This window comes from Epinephelus lanceolatus, chromosome 18 (genome assembly GCF_041903045.1).
Source record: "Epinephelus lanceolatus isolate andai-2023 chromosome 18, ASM4190304v1, whole genome shotgun sequence".
Taxonomy (NCBI): Eukaryota; Metazoa; Chordata; class Actinopteri; order Perciformes; family Serranidae; genus Epinephelus; species Epinephelus lanceolatus.
In genome coordinates this window covers 16336095-16357154 of record NC_135751.1, presented here as the reverse complement: position 1 = coordinate 16357154, position 21060 = coordinate 16336095, and the positions used below count along the sequence as shown (strand labels likewise).

At 40.3% G+C, this 21060-nt stretch overlaps 2 protein-coding genes across 3 annotated transcripts; one reads left to right on the top strand and one right to left on the bottom strand.

The window, feature by feature from the left end:
- Positions 1-1743: 1743 nt before the first annotated feature.
- Positions 1744-3648, top strand: tcap (titin-cap (telethonin)). The gene is made up of 2 exons (XM_033644206.2): positions 1744-2056; positions 2303-3648. The coding sequence occupies exons 1-2, from the start codon at positions 1905-1907 to the stop codon at positions 2691-2693; spliced, it is 543 nt and encodes a 180-aa protein (XP_033500097.1). The 5' UTR covers positions 1744-1904; the 3' UTR covers positions 2694-3648.
- Positions 3649-6128: 2480 nt separating this feature from the next.
- On the bottom strand, positions 6129-20705 carry LOC117269016 (proline-rich protein 29-like). 2 transcript variants are annotated; one of them, XM_033645832.2, is made up of 6 exons: positions 20646-20705; positions 11874-11973; positions 10043-10158; positions 8620-8789; positions 6636-6694; positions 6129-6378 (listed from the first exon to the last, which is right to left on the bottom strand). In XM_033645832.2, exons 1-6 carry the CDS (start codon positions 20685-20687, stop codon positions 6332-6334), a joined length of 534 nt encoding a protein of 177 aa, XP_033501723.1. In that variant the 5' UTR covers positions 20688-20705; the 3' UTR covers positions 6129-6331. The 2 variants fall into 2 exon arrangements, with proteins under 2 accessions (XP_033501723.1, XP_033501722.1); XM_033645831.2 differs by lacking the exon at positions 20646-20705 and adding an exon at positions 12290-12438.
- Between the last annotated feature and the right edge of the window lie 355 nt (positions 20706-21060).

The window sequence follows — 21060 nt, the reverse complement described above, 5'->3', positions numbered from 1 at the left end:
CACCTCTGCAGACCCTCCACACCCCTGCCTTCATTAGCAAAGCATGACTCACCCCTTAGCAGCGAGGAGGTGATAGCCATCTGATGTCTTCAGATGAATACCCAAATTATAACAAAAACGCCGCAGTTACTCCAGTTTACAATCTCACTGCTCAGGTGTCATGTCAAGTCTAAAAAGATATGATCTCTCAACACTGAAGGACACTGCATACTGACTTGGGTTTCTGAAATGGTATTTCATGGTTGCCATGGTGTCATAACATGACTGAAGGCATGACCCCAAGGATGCCTACGGTGCTCTTGCTCTCCTTTCCCTCCCTGACACCGAGCAATAATTTACATATGCAATGTCACCCTGCTGAGGACTTACAGAAAGGAAATTGAAATATTGCCGTACTTGACAGGCTGGGGGGAAATAGCATTTAGCCGATACATTAGATATACAGGGCATGAGCAGTCACTGGAAAGGAATGTCAATCATTTTAGGCCTGAATATGCAGTGAAACAGGAACAACATCAGATTTGATATCATAACTTGGCACAGATGTAGCAGATCGCATACTTTTTTTTTATCACATCGTAAAATCTAGTTTATCTTACTTAAAAACATCTAGGACACTGACTACCTTGAAATAAGAAGGTAAAAATAACTATTAGTCTTAAGTTATGTCTCACTTAAGCCACTATATAACTTAACACTAATGGTTATATTTGCTTACTTTTTCAAGGTAATTGGTTTCCTTAATGTTTCTGAGTAAGATCAACTTGTCAGATTTTTCATGTGAAACTAATGAAAAACACATTTAACGACAATGAGATTGATCTTGTCATTAGGTTCATTACAATAGTTGTTGTGTGTGTGATATCTGATCTCTGTTATCTGATGATATCAGGACCTGATGTGGATGAATGAGTCAGAGTCAGGGACCAGTAGTAACATCACACCAGCAGACAAATGGCAGAGGTGAGTGTGTGTGTGTGTGTGTGTGTGTGTGTGTTTCACAGCCTGTAACCTGACTTGATTATGGCTTGCGTGGCGCTCTGTCACCGAGGTGATGAATCACTAGGGATGGCGCTCTCACCGCTACTGTGAGGCGGCACACTGTAATGGCATTTAATGAGGGGGTTTGATGTTGTCACAAGACACAGCTGTTGTATAAACTCCTTGTGAACTGTATTATGATTTTAAAGTCGGCGAGATACCTCAAGCTACTCCGTAAACTTCTCCAGCTTTTCACCTTTTATCTCCAACTGACAGATGTGTGGTTCTGATGCATATACCTACATGCTTGAAATATCCTTTGTGTATGAAAAACAGCTGCATTGTTGTCTTTCCACATTAACACAGTGTCACCTGCTGCTTCATGTACATCAGGACCAAAACCTTATTAAGATTCATCTCTGAGGACTAAACCTGTTGTGTGTGTATATGTCTACATGTTTATATAATCTCCAAGCAGATTGTCTCTGTGACATTTTCCCCTCTAAGACACCGTGATCCCAGCTGAAGTGGAAAGTGCTGGGCTGAGTGATTACTGAGGAGACTGGGCATACAATTTGAGAATCAGGGGATTTTCAGCCCAATTACCCCTTAACCCCTCCTCAGAGTTTGGGCTTCCAGCTCTCAGGGAATGAGACACGGAGCACTGGGTGTCAGATGTCAGTGCACACTGATTGTAGAGTGACAAGATGGATCAGAAATAGCAACAGAACATCTATAAAAGTCATGGACAGACCTGAGCCCAGACAGAGACAGCACAAAGAAGGAGAGGGAGCCAGGACACACAGCCAGCTGAAGCATCACTGAACAAACAGCCTCATCCCAGATACAACAGCAGATCTTAAGGCTGATCAACAAGACCCATTGGAGGCAATAAATCTGAGACAGATCTTCCAGCAGCAGAGATGAAGCCAATCTGTTCCATCATGGAGAAGAGTAACGGCGTGGTGGTGGGAGCTGAGCTGACCTGTAGCGTACGAGAGGAGAACAAGGCTCACAGGGAGAGCTACAGTGCTGACTGGCAAAGTGTCAGTCTCAAGACTCGACCTCAGGAAAGGTGAGAGCTCACAGACCAATCAGAAAACATTCTGCAGGTCCTTTTAATATGGTGTGAGTCACCACGGATTGATAGGATAAAAAGTTTCTATGTGATTTAAAGTCTTCCTTACATCATCAGATATGAGTTGGGATTACTTAGTAGAACTGTTCTCATATTGGAAGGCAGTTAGAGTCTAATTAAGTAGGTTAATCACAGTGAGAGCTCCCACAGTTTCTAACTTCAACTTTTCTCTGATGCCCGCAGGCAGACGATGAACATGAACGATGACTCTCGAAGGGAGACTCTGTCCCGGCAGTGGCAGGCCCGTTCACTCAAACAGAACTGCCCCTCCGGTGTCTTCAGAGTGGGCACCGTGGAAACAGGAGTGAGGGAGCACCAGCTGCTGCCAAAGCGAAAATCCCTCCCCCTGCCCATATTCATCCCCGCAGAGCTGGGTGTCAGGCTCGGACGCGGGGCCCCGCACACCGAGGAAGATCTGCAGCTCTTCCCCACCCCAGACGGAGTGTGTCCCACCAAGAGGACCGTGGACGAGATCACAAGAGACCTTCCCCCAGTCAAGCCAACCCTCATGGAGTTCGTCAAAGCACCCAAAGCACTGGGGCGCTCCATGTCTCAAGAGGCCCAGAGAGGGTGAAAAACAAAAAGAGAGAGAGGGGATTTTTAGGGAAAGACGAGATGGGTGACAAGTGGGAAAGAATAGCCAGTGAGCTATGTGTGTCAGGAAAGAGCATGACAAGATGTGTATAGATTTATCTCGAGTGACATTCATCAAAAACTATAAATACTGTAGATCTTTAGCACTATCTGTGTTTCTTGGCAAGCACAGCACTGGTCATGGTTGGCATTTGGTGGTCAGTGGTATTAGAAATTGTTATGTGAAGGCATTGTGATGGAGAGGCATGGTGTGCGTTCCCAGCTGTGCCATGGGTTGATCTCTGCCTGTGCTGGCCAGCTGGCCTCACCATATCTGCTGATCTCTCAGTGGAATCACTGCGACCCAACTATACCCTATTAACCACACTGCATACAATGTTTTCTGCCTTAATTCTGTATTGCACAGAGCAAATATCCTCGTAAGGTAAATAAAAGTGTTCTTGAGGTTAGCAGATTCATAGGTGGTGAAGGGATGCAATGACGCAGAAAGTGACAGGTGGAAAAGGATGTTCAGAAGCAAAGAGGGATGGAAAGAGAGATGGAGAGTCAGAGGGGAAGGGGAGGGGTGAGGGGTTGGGGAAACATGCTTTGGAGTTGGTCAACCTCCAGGCCTCCATAAGCCCTTGAGAGTCTCTGATCTCCGTGAAGAGTACAGAATGCTCTGGCATGACCACACACTGCAGCTGTACATACGTGTGTGTTTGTGTGTGTGCCTACTTACAACTGTAATCAGGAGGACTTAGGAAAATGGGTAACCTTACTGTGTATTGAGTGATCTGCCTGGCTGAGTGGCAGATCCTGTATATCTCATATAGAGTAACAGATACTGTATTAGCTGGGAATGCCTAGTGTTGTGAATGATTTTGAAATGTGTGCAATGAGATATTTTTCCTAGATATTTATATTTTTACTAATAAAATCTGAGCTGCACTTCCCTCCTCTGTCACTGTTTTCTTTTGGGTGCAACAGAAACATATTCTCATTAAATTTAATGGGGAATGGAAAAGGAAAGTGGTGAATCCAACCAAATGAAGACAGAAAATTGAAGACAGAATATAAACCTGAGTGACAAGTAATCAAAGCTTAATGTTATCTGGTTTACAAGGACCCTGGCAACAGTAACAGCTAAGATACAAGGTACGAGGACAGTGTTATAACAGATAATGCTATCTTGTAGTTTTAGACAGATTCATCACTCTGGAATTGCCCCCCCCCCCCCCAGCTCCTGCATAACACCAGCCCACCCATTTAGTTATTTATTTATTTATTTATTTATTTTTGACATAAAAAAAAATGGAACAAGAGAAAATGAAAGGGCAAAAGTTATCTGATGAAAAAAAAGAAAACATAAGAAGATGACATTTGCTATAGTCTATTCTTTTATTGATTGTTTTATATTATTATCATTTTGTTAGCTAAGTTATGTTGATTTTTCATAAGCTCTCATTATCATTTGTAATTAATACAAAACAATAATACTACTACTACTACTACTACTACTACTAATAATAATAATAATAATAATAATTGTTATTATAATTAGATAAAAAGTCATAATTATGACACAAACAGTCGAAATTACGAGATAAAAATCAAAATTATGGGATAAAAGTTAAAATAATTAATTTAAAAATCAAAATTATAACAAAAAAAGATATAATTTAGAGATAAGAATTTAAAGTGATACAATAAGTGGTCAAAATTATAAGACAGAAAGTCGAAATTATGGAATACAAATTATATGAGATGAAAAAAAATTAAAATATGAGATAAAAGTCACAACTATGATATTAAAAAAAAATATATAGTTCAACATGTAACGTGGAGGGCTTGCCTGGGGTGCTAAATGTGCTATGTCCAGCACTGTATAACACTGTGTAATAGACTGGATTAGACTTTATTGATCCCTGGGGATTTTGGGTTGTGGACAGAAGAAAATGTGATAACACAAAGTAAAAATGAAGAAATATCAATACAACAAAAAGGGGTTATAACGTAAACATGACAGGATGTGATAATAAAACAGAAAATATATGAATAACAGCAGCAGTAATGAGAAAACACTGAAAGGAGCAGATCGATATGGAAAAATTCTGCATTTTACAAGGCCCCCCGGGCTGAAATAGATAGCTGGATAGCTGTCATCCATAATGTGCATACGTATGTACTGTGACTGCGTCCTCAACCCTCTGAACAATCCCCTGTTCACCACTTTACATCCCTCATTTATCTTTCATGTTCCACCACCTGTGTTTGTTTCCAACACAGAGCACACTGTTCCCCAGTTGGTGTGCAGAGCTTTACTGGATGCACTGCTTCACCTCCTCTTCATTTACACTCTGAATCTACAACATGCTCCATCCAATTTCTCAATTATTACTTCTGGCATTAGCCTCCCTTCTATAATCGCATATTTGGAATATGTTTTGTCTCTTTAACCCCTCCTGACTTACTGTCCCTCTCTGTCTTCCTCACATCACTCTCACTTGTCTGATATCTATGATAGGCACCATGTGGTGGCTTGATATTAATAGCTGGGTAAACATTGGCATTACCCTGGAGACAGTGGAAAGACACCCGTATTGGCACGTCCTTCCCATGTGAGCTCTTAATCCTAGTGTTTTATCGGAGATTTGAGAGTGCTGCCTTCACCCCCTATCTTTAAAATTACCCTCCCACACGGCTGCTGAAATCCCATGCTCCCCACCCTGCACTGTCACAGTTCTCAAACTCCCAAATGGACCTCTGAACCCTGAGACTATTTTCAGTGGAAGCCAAGGAATGTGGGAATTGAGATGCCCTGTGCTGTTGCAGGCAAATCTCTTAAATTGACATTGAAATTCTTTCCTATTGCCTCAGCTGTCTCAGCGACATGGTGCTCGCTGTATTATCCCATTTGGCAGAGTCATCCTCTCTGCTACTGCAAGCAAGTTAATGCAAACCTTCGGAACGGGCTCACACAGTGCATGAGCGCAACACCTTTACCTGAGTTTGAACCAGTGAAGGAAAGCCACACATACCTCAACTGGTTTCCCAATTTAAACATATCCAAAATTGTCATTTTAATTTGTGTACTGCACTATTTTTATACACCTTTCCTGATTGTGTTGCTTTTATTGTCATCACCTGAAGAGACTGAGTGGTGTGCCTTCTCGTAAGCACTCATCACAGTGTATTTAAAGAAAGGGCACACAGTGTTACGCAGCAATAGATCATATGTGTCGTCACACTGTTGCTATGTCATACAGTGGTATGTATCATGACCCACATTAGCACTATAGCATGCAGAGTCACTGTGAATGCTTGTCAGTACAGAAATAAGTCTTGCTTGTGGCCTATTTGCCATCCAACTTAACATGTGTTGCTGCTCCCTACTGGATCATTTAGGTAATGCAGGTTAAAGTAAAGATATAAGAATGCCATTAACAAAGCACAATATCATATTTATTTGCTACATTCATCTATTGTAAATTATCATGATAATCATTTCATTGTAATAAGCAAGAAAGTGTCAAACATAAGTGTGAAATTATGATTTTTGAGTGTAGATGAATCAACTCAAGATTGTTTTCCCCCTAGCTCAACAACAAAAACCATGTTTAGTAAGTGAATTAATAATCATTCTCTCTTCTTCTCTGCTCCTGCCTCGGCAGCGCTGTTGTTCTCTATAAAAAAAACAAACAAAAGATGAAACATTACACAAATCCAAAGCATCTAATGAACTCATCTTCTCAGCCATTCACAATCAAAAGCACTATAATCACAAGCAGCATCCCCAATCAGTCCTCTTCTCATCACAGTTACTGTGAAGCCTGCTGTTGGCACCTCTCTTGTCACCCTGCTTCGAGGGGCCCTATGACATCACGGGAGCTGACCGTGTTAATTGGCTGTTGGCTGGATGTTGCTGTGTGGTTGGTTTTACCTGCCGCAGGCATGACGTGGGCTCCCGCAGTCCCAGTGCTGCTGGGCGGGGGAGCAGGCCTGATCACACAAAACAAAAATATTAATCAGTGTGTTTTTTTCTCCAGGTCATTTTCATCTACCTGATATAAATAGACAATGATGTAAAGTCCAAAGCCTAATAATAAAAGACAATTGATATATGCACTGTAAATACAATCTGAAACACAGTTCAGTGTCTGCTTTAATATACAGATGTAATAAATGGATAGTCACTTCTCCTAAAACCTACTGTAGAGATTTTGACTTTTTCTGGAGGGGAACAATTTGAGCTGAGAGAGTGAATGGAAAGTTCTTCTCTGCAGGCAGGTCTCATGCATTTGTGTGAGAGACAGGAACTTGCTTGTTGGGATTGTCAAGGCTATATGTTCAATTATTTCCTTTTACTTTTTTCTACTTTTATAGTGTTATTAAACAGGTGAGAACAGATTCTTCAAGTGAAGCCCAATAGACATGAAGCATCTCCTCTCCTGCTCCTCTGAACTTCACAAATGTCTCATTAGGATCCTTTTTATTTAGTCTTAATGACAATGGAAGTGTTGTTATAAGTTACATGAGTTGAAACCTCAACCTGAAGTATGGCTAGTTTAATATGACTAAAAGGCAGACCTCCTACCTGAAACAATGAGCCTGGAAACTCATCTGATGTAAAAGAAAAATAAAAGAAATGTACCCAAAATAGATCTGTAGCAAGTTTTGTCTATACACTAATTAACTTTAAAGTAAGGTCCTGCCAAACCTGCAGTAATTAACACCTAATGTCTTCAAAGTGTGAGTAACTGAGCTATTTCAGGACAAACTTTCATGAAAGAATACACAAGCTGAATCTGCCTCACAGAGTGGAGCCTCTGTAGAAAATATCCCCTCCCTTTGAATTCCTCACAGATTTGCTCTGTCTGTCAAAATTTAACTCTGGTGTCTCCTTTAAAAATCATCTCAGCCTGCCAACAGGTGATGATTTGATACAAGCTGCCGAAAGGAAAGGAAAGGAAAGGAAAGGAAAGGAAAGGAAAGGAAAGGAAAGGAAAGGACAGGACAGGTGAGGTGAGGTGAAAGCCCAAAGCCCAACCTGCTGGCAGTAGAAAAAAGGATGGAGTTAATGGTTCTGACAAAATTTGAAATTAATATTATTTTGCATTAATGCATGATGTAAGAAAAATTTAAGTGCTGCTGCTATTTATCATAATATCAAAATAGTTTAAAATGGTGCATGGCTCAAGAGGCCACCATTTGGGGATAGACATGGACTAGCCACATGCTTGCAATGTCAAGTGCTGCAAATACAGGAGAGCAACAGTGCGCATGCCCCTAACCTTGATTACTATAACTGCAATCTGATTGGCTCATAGTTGACAGCAATTAAGCCAGTAACAGCTGTCAACATGGAATGATGTGGATTATTTTTTCCAGCGCAAATTTGTTGTCTGTCTTTAAAAGAATAACTTGAGATTAAACACCAGCTGCAGGATATTATTAAAAACCAAACCATTGGTAAAAAATAGCCAGATGTAACATGGAGAGTTAAAAAAGGCTAACACATGTTCTCATTTAATTTGTCAGTGAAGTTTTGCCTCTGGTGTGTTTTCTTTATACATCCATCGATGGTACCGGGTGAAGAACAGACTCAGGATCTCAAGCATCTTTCACAGAGGATTACCGAACATGAAATCAACAGCCAGACAACACAATAAAATTGTGTTTGCCCAGCAGAGCTAACATAGCTAATGTTACTCAAACTGACAGTGCAGGGGTGTTGAGCAGTATAACTGCAAATTTAGGTCACCAGTGTTAAACTATGTGGATGTGAAAAAATGCATAATGTGAAACTGAGTATTTTTTTTAGGTTTTTCATCCATCCACAGTAGTTGTTGCTCCATCAGTCTTTCCACCTAAAAACATCAGTGAGATGATGTGTCATATGACATGTAGTGGACATTCAGGATCACCTGTCTCTGTGTGGCGGAGAGGAGGTGGGTTTGTCGAGGTCTTGGCAGACCAGTGTGGCCTGAGGCAGCAGCCATGCAGGGTAGGACAGGTAAGGGGCAGGCTGGTAATAGTGGTGGTATATCTCTGGGTCATCCTCATTCTCTTGAATTATAACCAGATCTCTGGGAGCCTGACACACAGTGAAGGAGAAAAACAGCCCAGCTTTATTTCTCAGTGCAAGAGTAAGATCATTACAAAGTTTTCACTGCCAAAGTTTTAGTTCAGTGGCACTATGTTTACTGTAAGAAATAAAGAGACAAAAAAACTTGCTTGTTTAGTTATTTTAACAAGGTGGATTCTTTACCCAGGAAATCAAATTTAAAAATGTCGGCTGAAATGAAAAAAGATTAGACTGTTTAACCCGACCGTTAGACTCAGTCCTGGATTATTATGTTAATATTTTTCCAGTTCTGTTCCAGAAATAGGCTATGAGTTATTCACTCTTGTATATAGTTATAACACCTGACAGCCCCTAAGTTCCCCACAACTAACTGTTGATGTCGTGAAACATTTTGCTTTTGAGTTTTTAGACAGCACCAGACTTAGGAATTTGGGATGCTATAATAAAACCAGAAGTTGTTTGAACACGCAATTTGTGTTGAAGCTAAGTAGAGTTCTATTAACTTTTTTATGCATTTCATTATATGAAGATAAGGATGACACACTCATACTAAGTTTCATATTGCAAGATATGACCAGATTCATTGTTTCTTCACATATGCAACACATTCTCACTCCCAGCTGTCAAATACTGATGTTTAGTCAGCAACCATCTTTTAGGTGCTCAGAGATTGCATGCTTGTTACATGAATTGTGGTTTTTCAAAATAAACTTCAATGTACAATTTCCACTCGCTAAATGCATATAGTCTCTTTCAAAATAAACTTACAACATATGTTAAAAAAAAAAAAAAAGGTCTTTGGGTTTATTTCCTTAGGTTTAAGCAACAAAAGTAATTGGTTAAAATAAGTAAGTTACTAACTATGACATATCATCATCAGTCAATCGTCAGTAAGTTGTTACTAAAATAACTCAACAAACTTTTAGTTTCACGCTTGACATGAGCAGAGGTCCGCGGGGTGAAAGTCTGGATGCATCTCCACTCCTGTCTGCCATATGTGTACTTTCTTATTATTAATACATCAGCAGTTGCTCACAGTGTCAAAAAATGTTGTTGCCTGGTGCATCATACCGCCGCTAAAAGGTGCTTTGGTGCATCAGTGTCTGACGTTGAGGGTCACTGACCAAGCATTGGTATCTGACGAGTTTGGAGAGAGACTGGGTTGTGAGTGTAAGTATATATTTAAATGTCAAAACCCATTTTAGTAAAATTCAATTTCAATTTATTGTCTGAGCTGACCCTGATGTTAGTCTGATACCCACCTCAGGCCCCGACAGAGGGCTGGCGTATCTGAGCGACCCAAGAGCAGACATGGTCATGTTATTCATGATGACCTGGTGCATCTGGGCATTCTGGATCATCATCAGCTCTACAAGGTCTGCATATTGAGAATTTTACACCCACACACATACACACAGCACAATCAGCACTATCTGATGGTCTTCTGATTGTCTTATCTATTTTATCAGCCTGCTATTCTGTCCTCTTCCCTCAGGGTGACTGTGTGATTAACCCACATTGTGTCAAACTGAGGTGGTGATTGTGAGCTGCCAAGCTCAATTTTCTTACCCTCTTGTCACTCAAGATTTGTTCGGCACGGCAGTGACTCACTTCGCGAAGTAATTTCCCTCCATCCCAGCAATATAAATACACTTTCTGACCATGATTTAGGAAAGTCTAGTTAAGTCACTATAATTTCAGTGTCATTTAAACCCTGTTTTATATATGTTATATAAGTTTTAAGAAATATTTGTCACCCTGATTAATTATTAAATGCTCTACAGGCAATGTGAATGATCTCTGTGCACCAGTTTGTAGTTATTTCAGTGATGCAACATTCAGTAACTCAACAAACTTTGTGATATTTCACCATCTTGAAGGGGTTATGTCAGTTTCATCAATAATATAGCAATAATGTCAGCTAATGTTAGTGTGAGCACTATTCACCTAAGAACATGAGACTCACTGAAACGAGGTAATGGCTGGTTGGGCTGAATGCTCCTGGCCCTTATCTCTCTCACGGGCAACATTTCTTCTTCTCTTTCATCAATACAACATCTAGCTACTACCTCTCTGGTGGATTTGTTTTGGCAGTATTGTCACCTTCCATGGTTTTATCTACATTTTTTAAAAAATTGAAAGTAATTTCCAGAGTCAAATTCAGTGTTCAGTCTTTCAGTAGCTTCACAGAAACGTACCTGATTTTGCTGTTTGTATTCAGCCCATGTTCAGAGCTGAAAAGCATGGGAGCTAACCTGCTGGTAACATTGGCAGTTAATTAAAATTAAAGGTAGAATAGACACTATTGTATCAGCCATCATGTGTGGTTGTAACAAAGCAGAATGTACCATCTGTAGTAACTGAGACACTGCAGATCTAAAGATTACACCAGAAATGTGGTGACCAGTAAGAACAGCCTGTTCTCAGTGGCTTAGTGAAAGGTCAATTAGTTAAAACTGACCGTCTCCTGCAGCAGCAACAAAGTTTCCTATCAGAAGAAAACTTACCAGCATGAACCTGTAAAGATTTTTACTATAAGCAACCGACTTTTCCAGTCACTAAGAATGTAGGATTTTAAATGTATATGCAGTCTGGTAACAAATCATCAATTTACATGGCTTTTGTGTTCTGATGTTCTTCAAACTTGTCACAGAATTTCAAGCATTTGCACCAAAGTGCAAAGTTGCTGCATGCACATTACAGTAAATGCTGAATCACAGGTTTGGCTTTAAATTAATTCAGTTTAAGTTAGAGCACTGGATTGTCTTTAACAATCCACAGTAATGGTTCTGTGGAAGAGTTTTAACCTTTGAATCTCTGAGCGAAATGCCAACGACTTACAAAGCTTTATTTTAAATAATTGAATTACACTGACTAAAACCTGCTGCAGCAGTCGGACATGAATGTAACACACACTCTTGCACACAAACTCATGCACACACATTTTATGCAATTGTCCAAGCTCAAGAGTAGACCATAAATAATATATCTGAGTGCTTGCTAGCAAGTTGGTAATGTGACAGACAGGCAAGAACAGCCGTGAGTGTGAAATCCTGAGATTTAGTTTGTGTGTGTAGTGACAGTCTGCCATACCCTCCTTGACGTGACCACCAGGCCTAATGGAAGGAGCAGAGCCAGGAGGCATCACGGTCGCTGGGAGCTGCTGCAGGATAGTGGTGGGTTGCTGAGAAGCCTGGGGAGGAGAGATGGGACCGTAATGAGGCTCTCTGCCTGGAGGCACAGAGGCTGAGAATAAACCCTATCTATACAGGAGGTGAAGCTCTTCTCCACAAGAAGGTGAAATGAAATCAAATGATTATCTTCCCGTATGCAAACAATATTAAAAACATCGCTTCTTGTAATACCAGGGATAATTATATTATGATGTAAGACTCAGTGATGGATTTTATGTAAAACAAAACAGAGAGTAGCGGATTAGTTGTTGCTAAGAGCTTACGCTAACAGCTTAATAACCACAGAGAAGAACGAGTTAAATAATGCACACTTACAGGAAATATCTGAAAACCATGAGGATCATACGGCTCAAAGTGTGGATAAATATCTTCTGTCCACGCCATATGTGAGAGCTTCAGCTGATATTATTTACAAGATACTCAGTATGTAATTCTAACCTGTTTGCTGAGATGCAGAGGCACACAGTAGCAGGTTGCCAAGGTGCCAAAACACAAGCAACAGTCTGCACATGCATATGCACAGACACTCACCCACACAACACATACACACACACCAAACCACACGCACACATACACACACACTCCCTCCGTCTGTGATCACTACATTGACCTACAGTATGCAGCACAGGCTGTTTGCGTAATTGAGCTCACTTTGGAAGCCAAAAGCAGAGCAGCTGGTAACTCAAAGAACTAAAACTATAATACATTGTCTATAAAAGAATCCACCCACTCTGGACTTTATTTTTATGTTTCACTGTTTTTCATCACTGACTCACAGTGGATGTAATTAGCTTTTTATGACACAGATCAAATGAGGACAAAAAGCCTCTTAAATGTCAAAGTAAAAAATATCTACACTTTCATTTAATTTAAAACTTAGTTTTTGCATTTAAGATATTAATAGTCTGAAATAAGGTAAGACTTCACTTACTCAAGGGAATGAATCAACAGCTAATCAACAACCAGTTGGGAAGTTCTATTAATTACGATGTTAATTAGACATTCAATGCTTTTTTTAAGTGATTTTCATTTGCGTGCTGGCATTTCTAAGTATTCCATTTTCCCAGCACTAAAATTAAGTGTGCAGCTGGGACACTGATGTTTATAGCGTCATTTAAACTTTTAAAATTAGATAAAGGAGACGTTTTCTATGTACATATGAACACAGACAGAGATGGTGCTGCTTACATAATGGCATCTGGCTCAGTTACATAATAAAATATTTATATGCCACCTGACGACTACAGTAGTACAACGGGTGATAGCATAGACAGCATCCTTAATCAACATCTAGATATTCAACAGATAAGAAAAAAATATTGTATGTATCTAAAAGTGGTAACACTTCATTTTAACCTCCCATGTTTACTTTTTAGCATTCATTAGCAGTATAAAAACAGTTCATACACTTGTTTAGAGCACATAAGTGACTGTGTTTACATGTATAAAATATTCTAGTTTTTGCCCTTATTCCAAAAAACACAATTTTCCTATCAAGATGTTTACATGGCTAATGAAAATGAATTTCCACTAAAAATGCAGTCGTACATATTCTAATTAATGTGCCCTTACATGTTTAATTATTGCCTTGTGCTATTTTGCTTTTATGCCTACGTCTTCTGCAGGTGATGGACTTGTTCGAGTGAACAAACACAGCCTCCCTCTTTCATTTCTTCAACCACCTTCTTGAAAAGATCGGTATTGCTATATTTGCAGATAACCAAAACCTGTTGAAATATTTTGTATAATATTTAAAAGTAGGTGTGTTTCTACTTCTGACCCAAAACGTAGGCTTTTCTTTTGAGCTTGCATTTCTGCCCCAGCTTTTCAAACTGTTGGTGAGTTGGTGTATGTATAGCCTCTAAAAACAGATTCTGCATATGTGTGCAGACTCTGTAGGAGACAGGACAAGATTTTGGTATTGGAGGTTGTTTTGACTATTTTAAATGGCAGGTGATGTGGGGAGGTGTAATGCATTGGCCGAAATGCAATATCGGAACCCAATCGTCTGATGATGAATTAGCTTTAAATGAGTTTTTAAAAAATGTATCTGCATTCATATGCTGTTATCTGTTTTAGAGATTAGCTGAAATGACCAACGCACAGAAGAGGAAGTCTTGGCTTAGAAATCTGCTGGCTAAACTGGCTCAGCCCGAAATCTTATTAGACACGTATTCCGAATGCGCTGCATACATGTAGAAAGACTGCTCCTAATACCTCTATATCAACACATCTTAATTGAAAAAGGTTATATTTGAAATAAGGCCTAATTTTAAATATCAAAATGGAAGATGCTGTTTACATGACCCATATTAAATTCAAAATATTTTCTCTATTGCATGAATTTCATCACAACAACTCATAATGTGACTCAGTAGTGTGTACAGCCCCGCGTACCTGTATGCAATCCTGACAACATCTGGGCATGCTCCTGATGAGTCGGAGGATGGAGTCCTTGGGGATCTCCTCCCAGACCTCGATCAGGGCATCACTGAGCTCCTGGACAGTCTGTGGAGGTACTTGGTGGTGTCGGATGCACCGATACATATCATCCTGGTGCTCAGTTGGAGTTAGAGCAGGGGAATGACAGGGCCAATCAATGGCATCAGTGCCTTCCTCATCCAGGAACTGCCTATACACTCTGGCCCCATGAGGCTGGGCATTCTAAACCAGCATAAGGTCTGACAGTCATTAAGGATTTCACCCTGGTGCCTAACAGCAGTCAGGGTACCACTGGCTATGACATAGAGGTCTGTGCAACCCTCCAAGGATATGCCTCTCTAGACCATCACTGACCCACCGCTAAACCAGTCATGCTGGATGATGTCACAGGCAGCATAATGTTTCCAGACTCTTTCACGCCTGTCCCATGTGCTCAGCGTGAACCTTCTCTCATATGTGAAAAGAGTAGGGCACAAATGGCGGACCTGCTAATTTTGCTGTTCTCTGGCAGATGCCAGTCGAGCTGCACCGTGGTTGGCTGTGAGCACAGGTCCTACTAGAGGACGTTGGGCCCTCATGCCACCCTCATGGAGCCTGTTTCTGACAGTTTGGTCAGAAACATGCACACCAGTAGCCTGCTGGAGGTCATTTTGTAGGGCTCTGGCAGTGCTCCTCCTGCTCCTCCTCACACAAAGGAGCAGATACCGGTCCTGCTTTTGGGTCGATGCCCTTCTATAGCCCTGTCCAGCTCTCCTCGTGTAACGGCCGACCCCCTGGTACCTCCGTCATACCCTTGAGATAAGGGAGACACAGCAAACCTTTTTGCGACTGCACGTATGGATGTGCCATCCTGGAGGAGCTGGACTACCTGTGCAACCTGACTGGATTGCAGGTACCACCTCATGCTACCAGTGGTGACAAGGACACTATCAGGATAAGGAGAGAGCAACTGTCTGTGGCCACCTCATGTAAAACCATTCCCTTTTTGGGGGTTGTCTTGCTTTTACCTCTCCATTGCACCTGCTGTCACTTTCATTTGCACCAAAGCAGGTGAAATTAATTCACAATCACTTGTGCTTCCTAAATAGACAGATTGATATCCCTGATGTTTAACTGACTTGGTGTTACACTGTGATGATTAGGTGTTCCCTTACATTTTTCTGAGCAATCTTTATATGTTTGTATTTTGTTGATACTGCTGCTCCTCTTATTGTGAGCAGTTAATGTGTCTTTTAGATATCCATACAATTCAATACCCTAATGAAGCAGCAGATGAAAAAACAATCAACACTATAGCCACAATGTTGTGTCTTACAGTGTTGTAAGTCACTAATTTATTGTTTAAACAGCTAATAAATGCAATATACAGTATGTACCTCAGAATCAGTCAGATTTGCTGAAATCAGGCCTTTTCCTCAGGTTGACAGAGACCACTGGTGTGTATGTGCAGAATAGGTGTTCTCACTCTAGTTTCCCCTGATGGTAGAAACTAAGCGTGACACAGTTGCCCTGCCTTGACTTGCCCCCAGTCTCCCCACAGGTGATTTTCTAGCATTAATTTTTAAAATAACAGCGATGTGGCCACTGGTGTGCGTTTATGGAGCGCTCAGAATGCAACACAGCCAACAATCCATGTATAATAGACGGTTAGAGCCTGAGAGCTTCACTATGGCAGACGACACTAATTAGCACACAGTTTACATTCACTGTACCACGCTGCCTTCCAACTCTCCTTCCCTCCTCAACCCTCCCCACTCGCTGTCAGTGGAAGGGGCCTCTACAACCCCATCGCATCTACAGCTCTGTAATTAAAACGCTGTAATCTGGGTGGATCGTCTCTATTTTTAAAAGCCCCCTGTCATCATGTGGGTAACGTGACACAAAGAGAAGCATCAAGCGGTGAAAGAGGAGGAGGAGGAAAAGGAGGAGGAAAGGTGGGGGAGAGATGGGAACAACCGCAGCAGCAGGTGATGACCAACTCTGTGTGAGATGAGGAAACTAATAAACTATGTTTAATTGGCAGCGTGGCCTAAAGATAATTATCATCCTGTTATTCAGCGCAGCCCACGCAGCTCACATCAACTCCTTTGGAGTAACAGATTGTTTTTTTATAGGGACAAAAAGAAAACTGAGATGTGCTTCACAAACACCACCACAGAAGTGCATCTATAGCTCATGTGAATATTTAACAGATATCTAAATAAGGTAAATAGAAACAACATTAAGGACGTAAACTTAAATGATAATTTATCATCTTTAACATCTTTCATATTCAAGAAACATAAAAACGTGACTAAATGTACATAACTGTAAGAAACAGTTCTTGTGTTAAGTTATTATTGGATTGTTATAGTTGATGTATTAATATAAGCAGTACTTTAATGTTGTAGTTGGTTGAGGTAAGGCTAATTTTAACGACTTAAATATATTGTTTGGTAGTTTCAGCTGTAATGATAATAACAATAATAATAACTTTATTTATTGGTTTACATGACACATGTTACAATGACAATAAAGGACTATTCTATTCTATTCTATTTATATAGCACCTTTAAAAACAGAGTTTACAAAGTGCTTTGACAAACAAAGCAAAGCAGAAGAAAGACATCCCAGAGGCATTATAAAAATAAAAACCAAACAATAATACTGAATTAAGGCCAGACAGAAATTAAGGTAGAATTAAACAGGAGATTGGACACAGGAAAATATTAGAAAGAAGACAGAGGATAAGGAGAAATAGAGATATAAAAAACAATAAAGCAAATACAATAAAAAGAACAAAAGCAGAAAACACAAAAAAATACCACTACTACCAACAATAAATAGGATGAAGACTGAATAAAACGATAAATAAAAAGATTCAAAAGACAACATCACTTAAAAAGCAAGTCTGTAAAAATGGGTTTTAAGGAATGATTTAAAGAGGTCACTGGTTTTGTGAGCCTCGCCTTCTTTGGCAAGCCGATCCAAAGCCGAGGGGGGCCTGATGACAAAGGCACGATCACCTTCAGACTTAAGCCTCGACTTTGAAACAACCAGAGGGGCACTACCCGAGTATCTATGTGTGCGAACAGGCTGATATGGGGTCAACTTTTCTGTTTTTAGTATCATAATTAATATTAGTATACATGGTCACGATACAAACTCACTCTGATTATCTACAGATTTTTATTAGGATATTTCTGGAACCATATATGCATATGTGATGGGTGTCAAATATGAATGAGACCCTGCAGCTTTCTTAAACAGCTCACTCCAGGGACTGGGCTGCTGAGGTATGATTAAATTATTTGCACTTCTCAGTAATATTTAATCCCGCTCCAGCACACGCACACACACACACACACACACACACTGGTATTCAACAGCTCTGCTCATATAATCTGCAGATTTAAGAAAAACCCAAGTAGAGTTTGGTAAAACAGGACTCCACGATAATGATTTAGCAAAAGGTTCTCAGAATGTGTGAGAATATGAGACTGTATAGCCCCATTATACACATATGAGGTTTCATGTAGGAATATATGAATGTTTTCAAGGTTATATGTGGGAAATATAATGAATATCTGTTATATCAACCCATTCTCACTCCCAACTTGTCAAATATCGACGCTTGGTCAGTGGCCCTGCACATCAAACTGTAATGCACAAGGTACCCCTCCAGCATCAGTTTTAGACTCTAAGGGACAGTGTGTCAATTTACTCTGGTTACCCACTAAGTGCCAAATAAGGATAAATATTCTGTTCGGTGAGTAAATTTCAGAAGACTACCCACCACACTGGCAGGGTCACTGCTGTGTTTTGGTGTCACTTTATGTTTGCACTCTTTGTCCTCTGCTGTTTGTCTGTGTAGAAGACGAGTTTGACACTCAACACGAAATTCATGGTGCATTCAGGTGCCTTTCGTAAACTCTGAAATCTGCATTGCTTTGTAGGTATGGCAAGGCATTTGGATGCTCACCATGGTGTGTTCAAGAGTATCTTTTGAACTCAGTAATCTGCACTGTCAACAAAGTTTGTTTGAAGAGGAACATCTTACTACTATATAATGATGAAAACTCTTGTCTGTGTGTCTGTTCCACGTTTTTCTCCTCACTGACTTGGTCAACCCATGTGAAATTTGGCACAGTGGTAGAGGGTCATGGGAGGATGCGAATGAAGCAATATTACATCAATTGGCCAAAGGGGGGCGCTATAGCAACCGATTGAAATTGCAAACTTTGAATGAGCATATCTCATGCCCCGTATGTCGTAGAGACATGAAACTTTGCACAGAGGTGCCTCTCCTCATGAGGAACAAATTTGCATCAAGAACCTGTAACTTCCGGTTATATAGATTTTCAGCCATTTTGAATTTTTTGAAAAACACTTAAAATCGATCTCTTCCTAGGAAGTTTGACCGATCTGCATGAAACTCTGCATGAATCTAGGGACCAATATCTAAAGTTCCTTCTTGGCAAAAGTTGGAAAACTTACTTAAACTGAGCTTCTATAAGGCAATGAATATTGCGGAGGGCGTGGCTCATCACATAAAGGTGTATAACATCTCAAGGGTTTCACCGATCACCATGCAACTTTGTAGGCATATGACCACACATAATCTGAGGGGACCCCTCCATTATTAACCCGATCAAACAAAATGGGGCGCTAGAGAGCCAATTTCTTATCTAGGCCTATTTTTACTAAACTTGGTAGATATGTAGAACAGGACGCCTCAAGGTGACTGGAGAAATTTAACTCTAATTGGCAACTGGGTGGCGCTATAACAACAGAAAAATGCTTAAAAATTGCTAAAATGCGACCGATCGCTGTGGCTCCCCCTGTGGCCGAATGTTGTTGGGGTTTTTTTTATAATTTTTGGTATGACTAAGTCATGGTATGGTATGCTGATGCAACAAGGGCTAGCTATACCTTTCCCATGTGAACTACCAGTGCGCCCCACTTTTAAGTCAATACAACATATAAACACTTTAACTATCTGCCTTTCAGCATGCTACCTCAACTACTAATGTACTACTCTACTTTCAATAAAGCAATCGTACTATCAAATTCACAAAAACTCTGTCTGAATACATTGCTCTTCTTAATGGGTTCAGTTGACTATTTAATCTGCAATTTCCTATGACCTGTATCCCAAACACACACCATGTAAAACTGTACGTGGGCAACTGTGCACTCAATGGGTATGGACTAGTTTCTATTTATTCATGTTTACTAGATGCTAAATTCACAATATACCATTTATATCTATAGGTAGATTTTAAAAATTCTATTTAAAACCAAATCAAGTTGCTATCACAACCCCCTTTATATTCTTGTTCAACAGGTCTCTAACTACCTCTGTAATCATTTTCAAGTACTACACCATTTTTAGATAATTAAATACTACATGTCATACCTAACATGCAGACATTTTGGCCAGTAAAAATATGCATGTTAAAAATAAACATATCTACTTGCCACCAGTCTGCTGCTTGCTACTGTTATTTTTGCCAGTAGAAAATATTCTTGGTTGGTAGATTTTTTCATCTATCAGACTCCTTAGCTGCTAAGTCAAAAAGTTAATTTCAGACAAGGATTGTGTCTTTTCCAGGATAGTCTTTTGATTTTCCCTGGAAATGTATTTTCCACTCTGTTAATGCATACAGTCTCTTTTCAAAATAAACTTAGAATATAGTTAAAAACTTTTTTGAGGTGTACTTTCTAAGGTTTGGCTACAAAAGTGCATGGTTAGGTTTGGGGAAAAAATATCATGGTTTGGCTTAAAATAAGTAAGTTTGTTACTAACTGTTACAGCCTCCTTACAAACAGTAACAAAACCTGGCTCAATAGGGGTAGGAGGCTGCAACATACGAAAGAAGATGCCACACCACAGGTAACGGTTTACCCACCAGCTTTGTATACTCCAAAACATTAAACAAAAGCACAAACAAACTAAAGGAAAACAAAAGGGACTGGAGACCATGGCCAAAAGGAACAAAAGGAGGGAAGACGCTGGGCCAACCACGTAGTGGGCCGTTGCTCCCAGGGCCTCCCCCCGAGCTACCTAAAACATGAATTAAACCTAAAGAATAGAAAAGAGACGAATAACATGACGACCGGCAATCTCCAGCCCAAACTAACACAACGAACTAAAACAACAAAACTCCAGCGCCTAAAAGAGCATGGTGGAAAAGAACCTGTTTGGGGAGAGAAAAAACAAGGGAGGAAGAAAAAGATTCCTCCCTACCTGATCTGTTGTTTGTGAGCCATGTCCCGTGCCATGTGCCATGCCTTCCTTGTCTCTACACTCCCTGTCCCTCTTATCCCCTCCTCCTCTCTCTACCTGAGTGCTGATTGCACTCAGATGTGAGGCGGGCAGAGGGAGGAGGGAGACCAGGCTGACAGGGAGAGAACGTCTCATTTTGCCACTAAAGGGTGCCTCAGTGTGTTGGTATCTGACGCCTAGGGCCAGGAGTGAGACCTTGTTGGTTATGTAGAGGTATACAAAGAAAAGTAGTATCTTGTGACTACTATGGTGGTACAGTGGGATATGTATGTCCTATTTGTAGGGTGTAATCGATGGAAAACTGTTCAGCATCCTTTTGACTTTTTCTTAAGCTTTTTTTTCATTTAAGGGATGACACAGTGACTGTTGGAACAGA

Excerpts from the sequence above, each read along its gene's own strand:
- tcap (XM_033644206.2), top strand. The coding sequence starts at position 1,905 with ATGAAGCCAATCTGTTCCATCATGGAGAAGAGTAACGGCGTGGTGGTG. Across the intron at positions 2,057-2,302 it reads AAGACTCGACCTCAGGAAAG|GCAGACGATGAACATGAACG; the intron begins GTGAGAGCTCAC and ends TGATGCCCGCAG.
- LOC117269016 (XM_033645831.2), bottom strand. The coding sequence starts at position 12,358 with ATGGCGTGGACAGAAGATATTTATCCACACTTTGAGCCGTATGATCCT. Across the intron at positions 6,695-8,619 it reads TCTCCGCCACACAGAGACAG|GCCTGCTCCCCCGCCCAGCA; the intron begins GTGATCCTGAAT and ends TTGTGTGATCAG. Across the intron at positions 6,379-6,635 it reads CCACGTCATGCCTGCGGCAG|AGAACAACAGCGCTGCCGAG; the intron begins GTAAAACCAACC and ends TTTTTTTTATAG.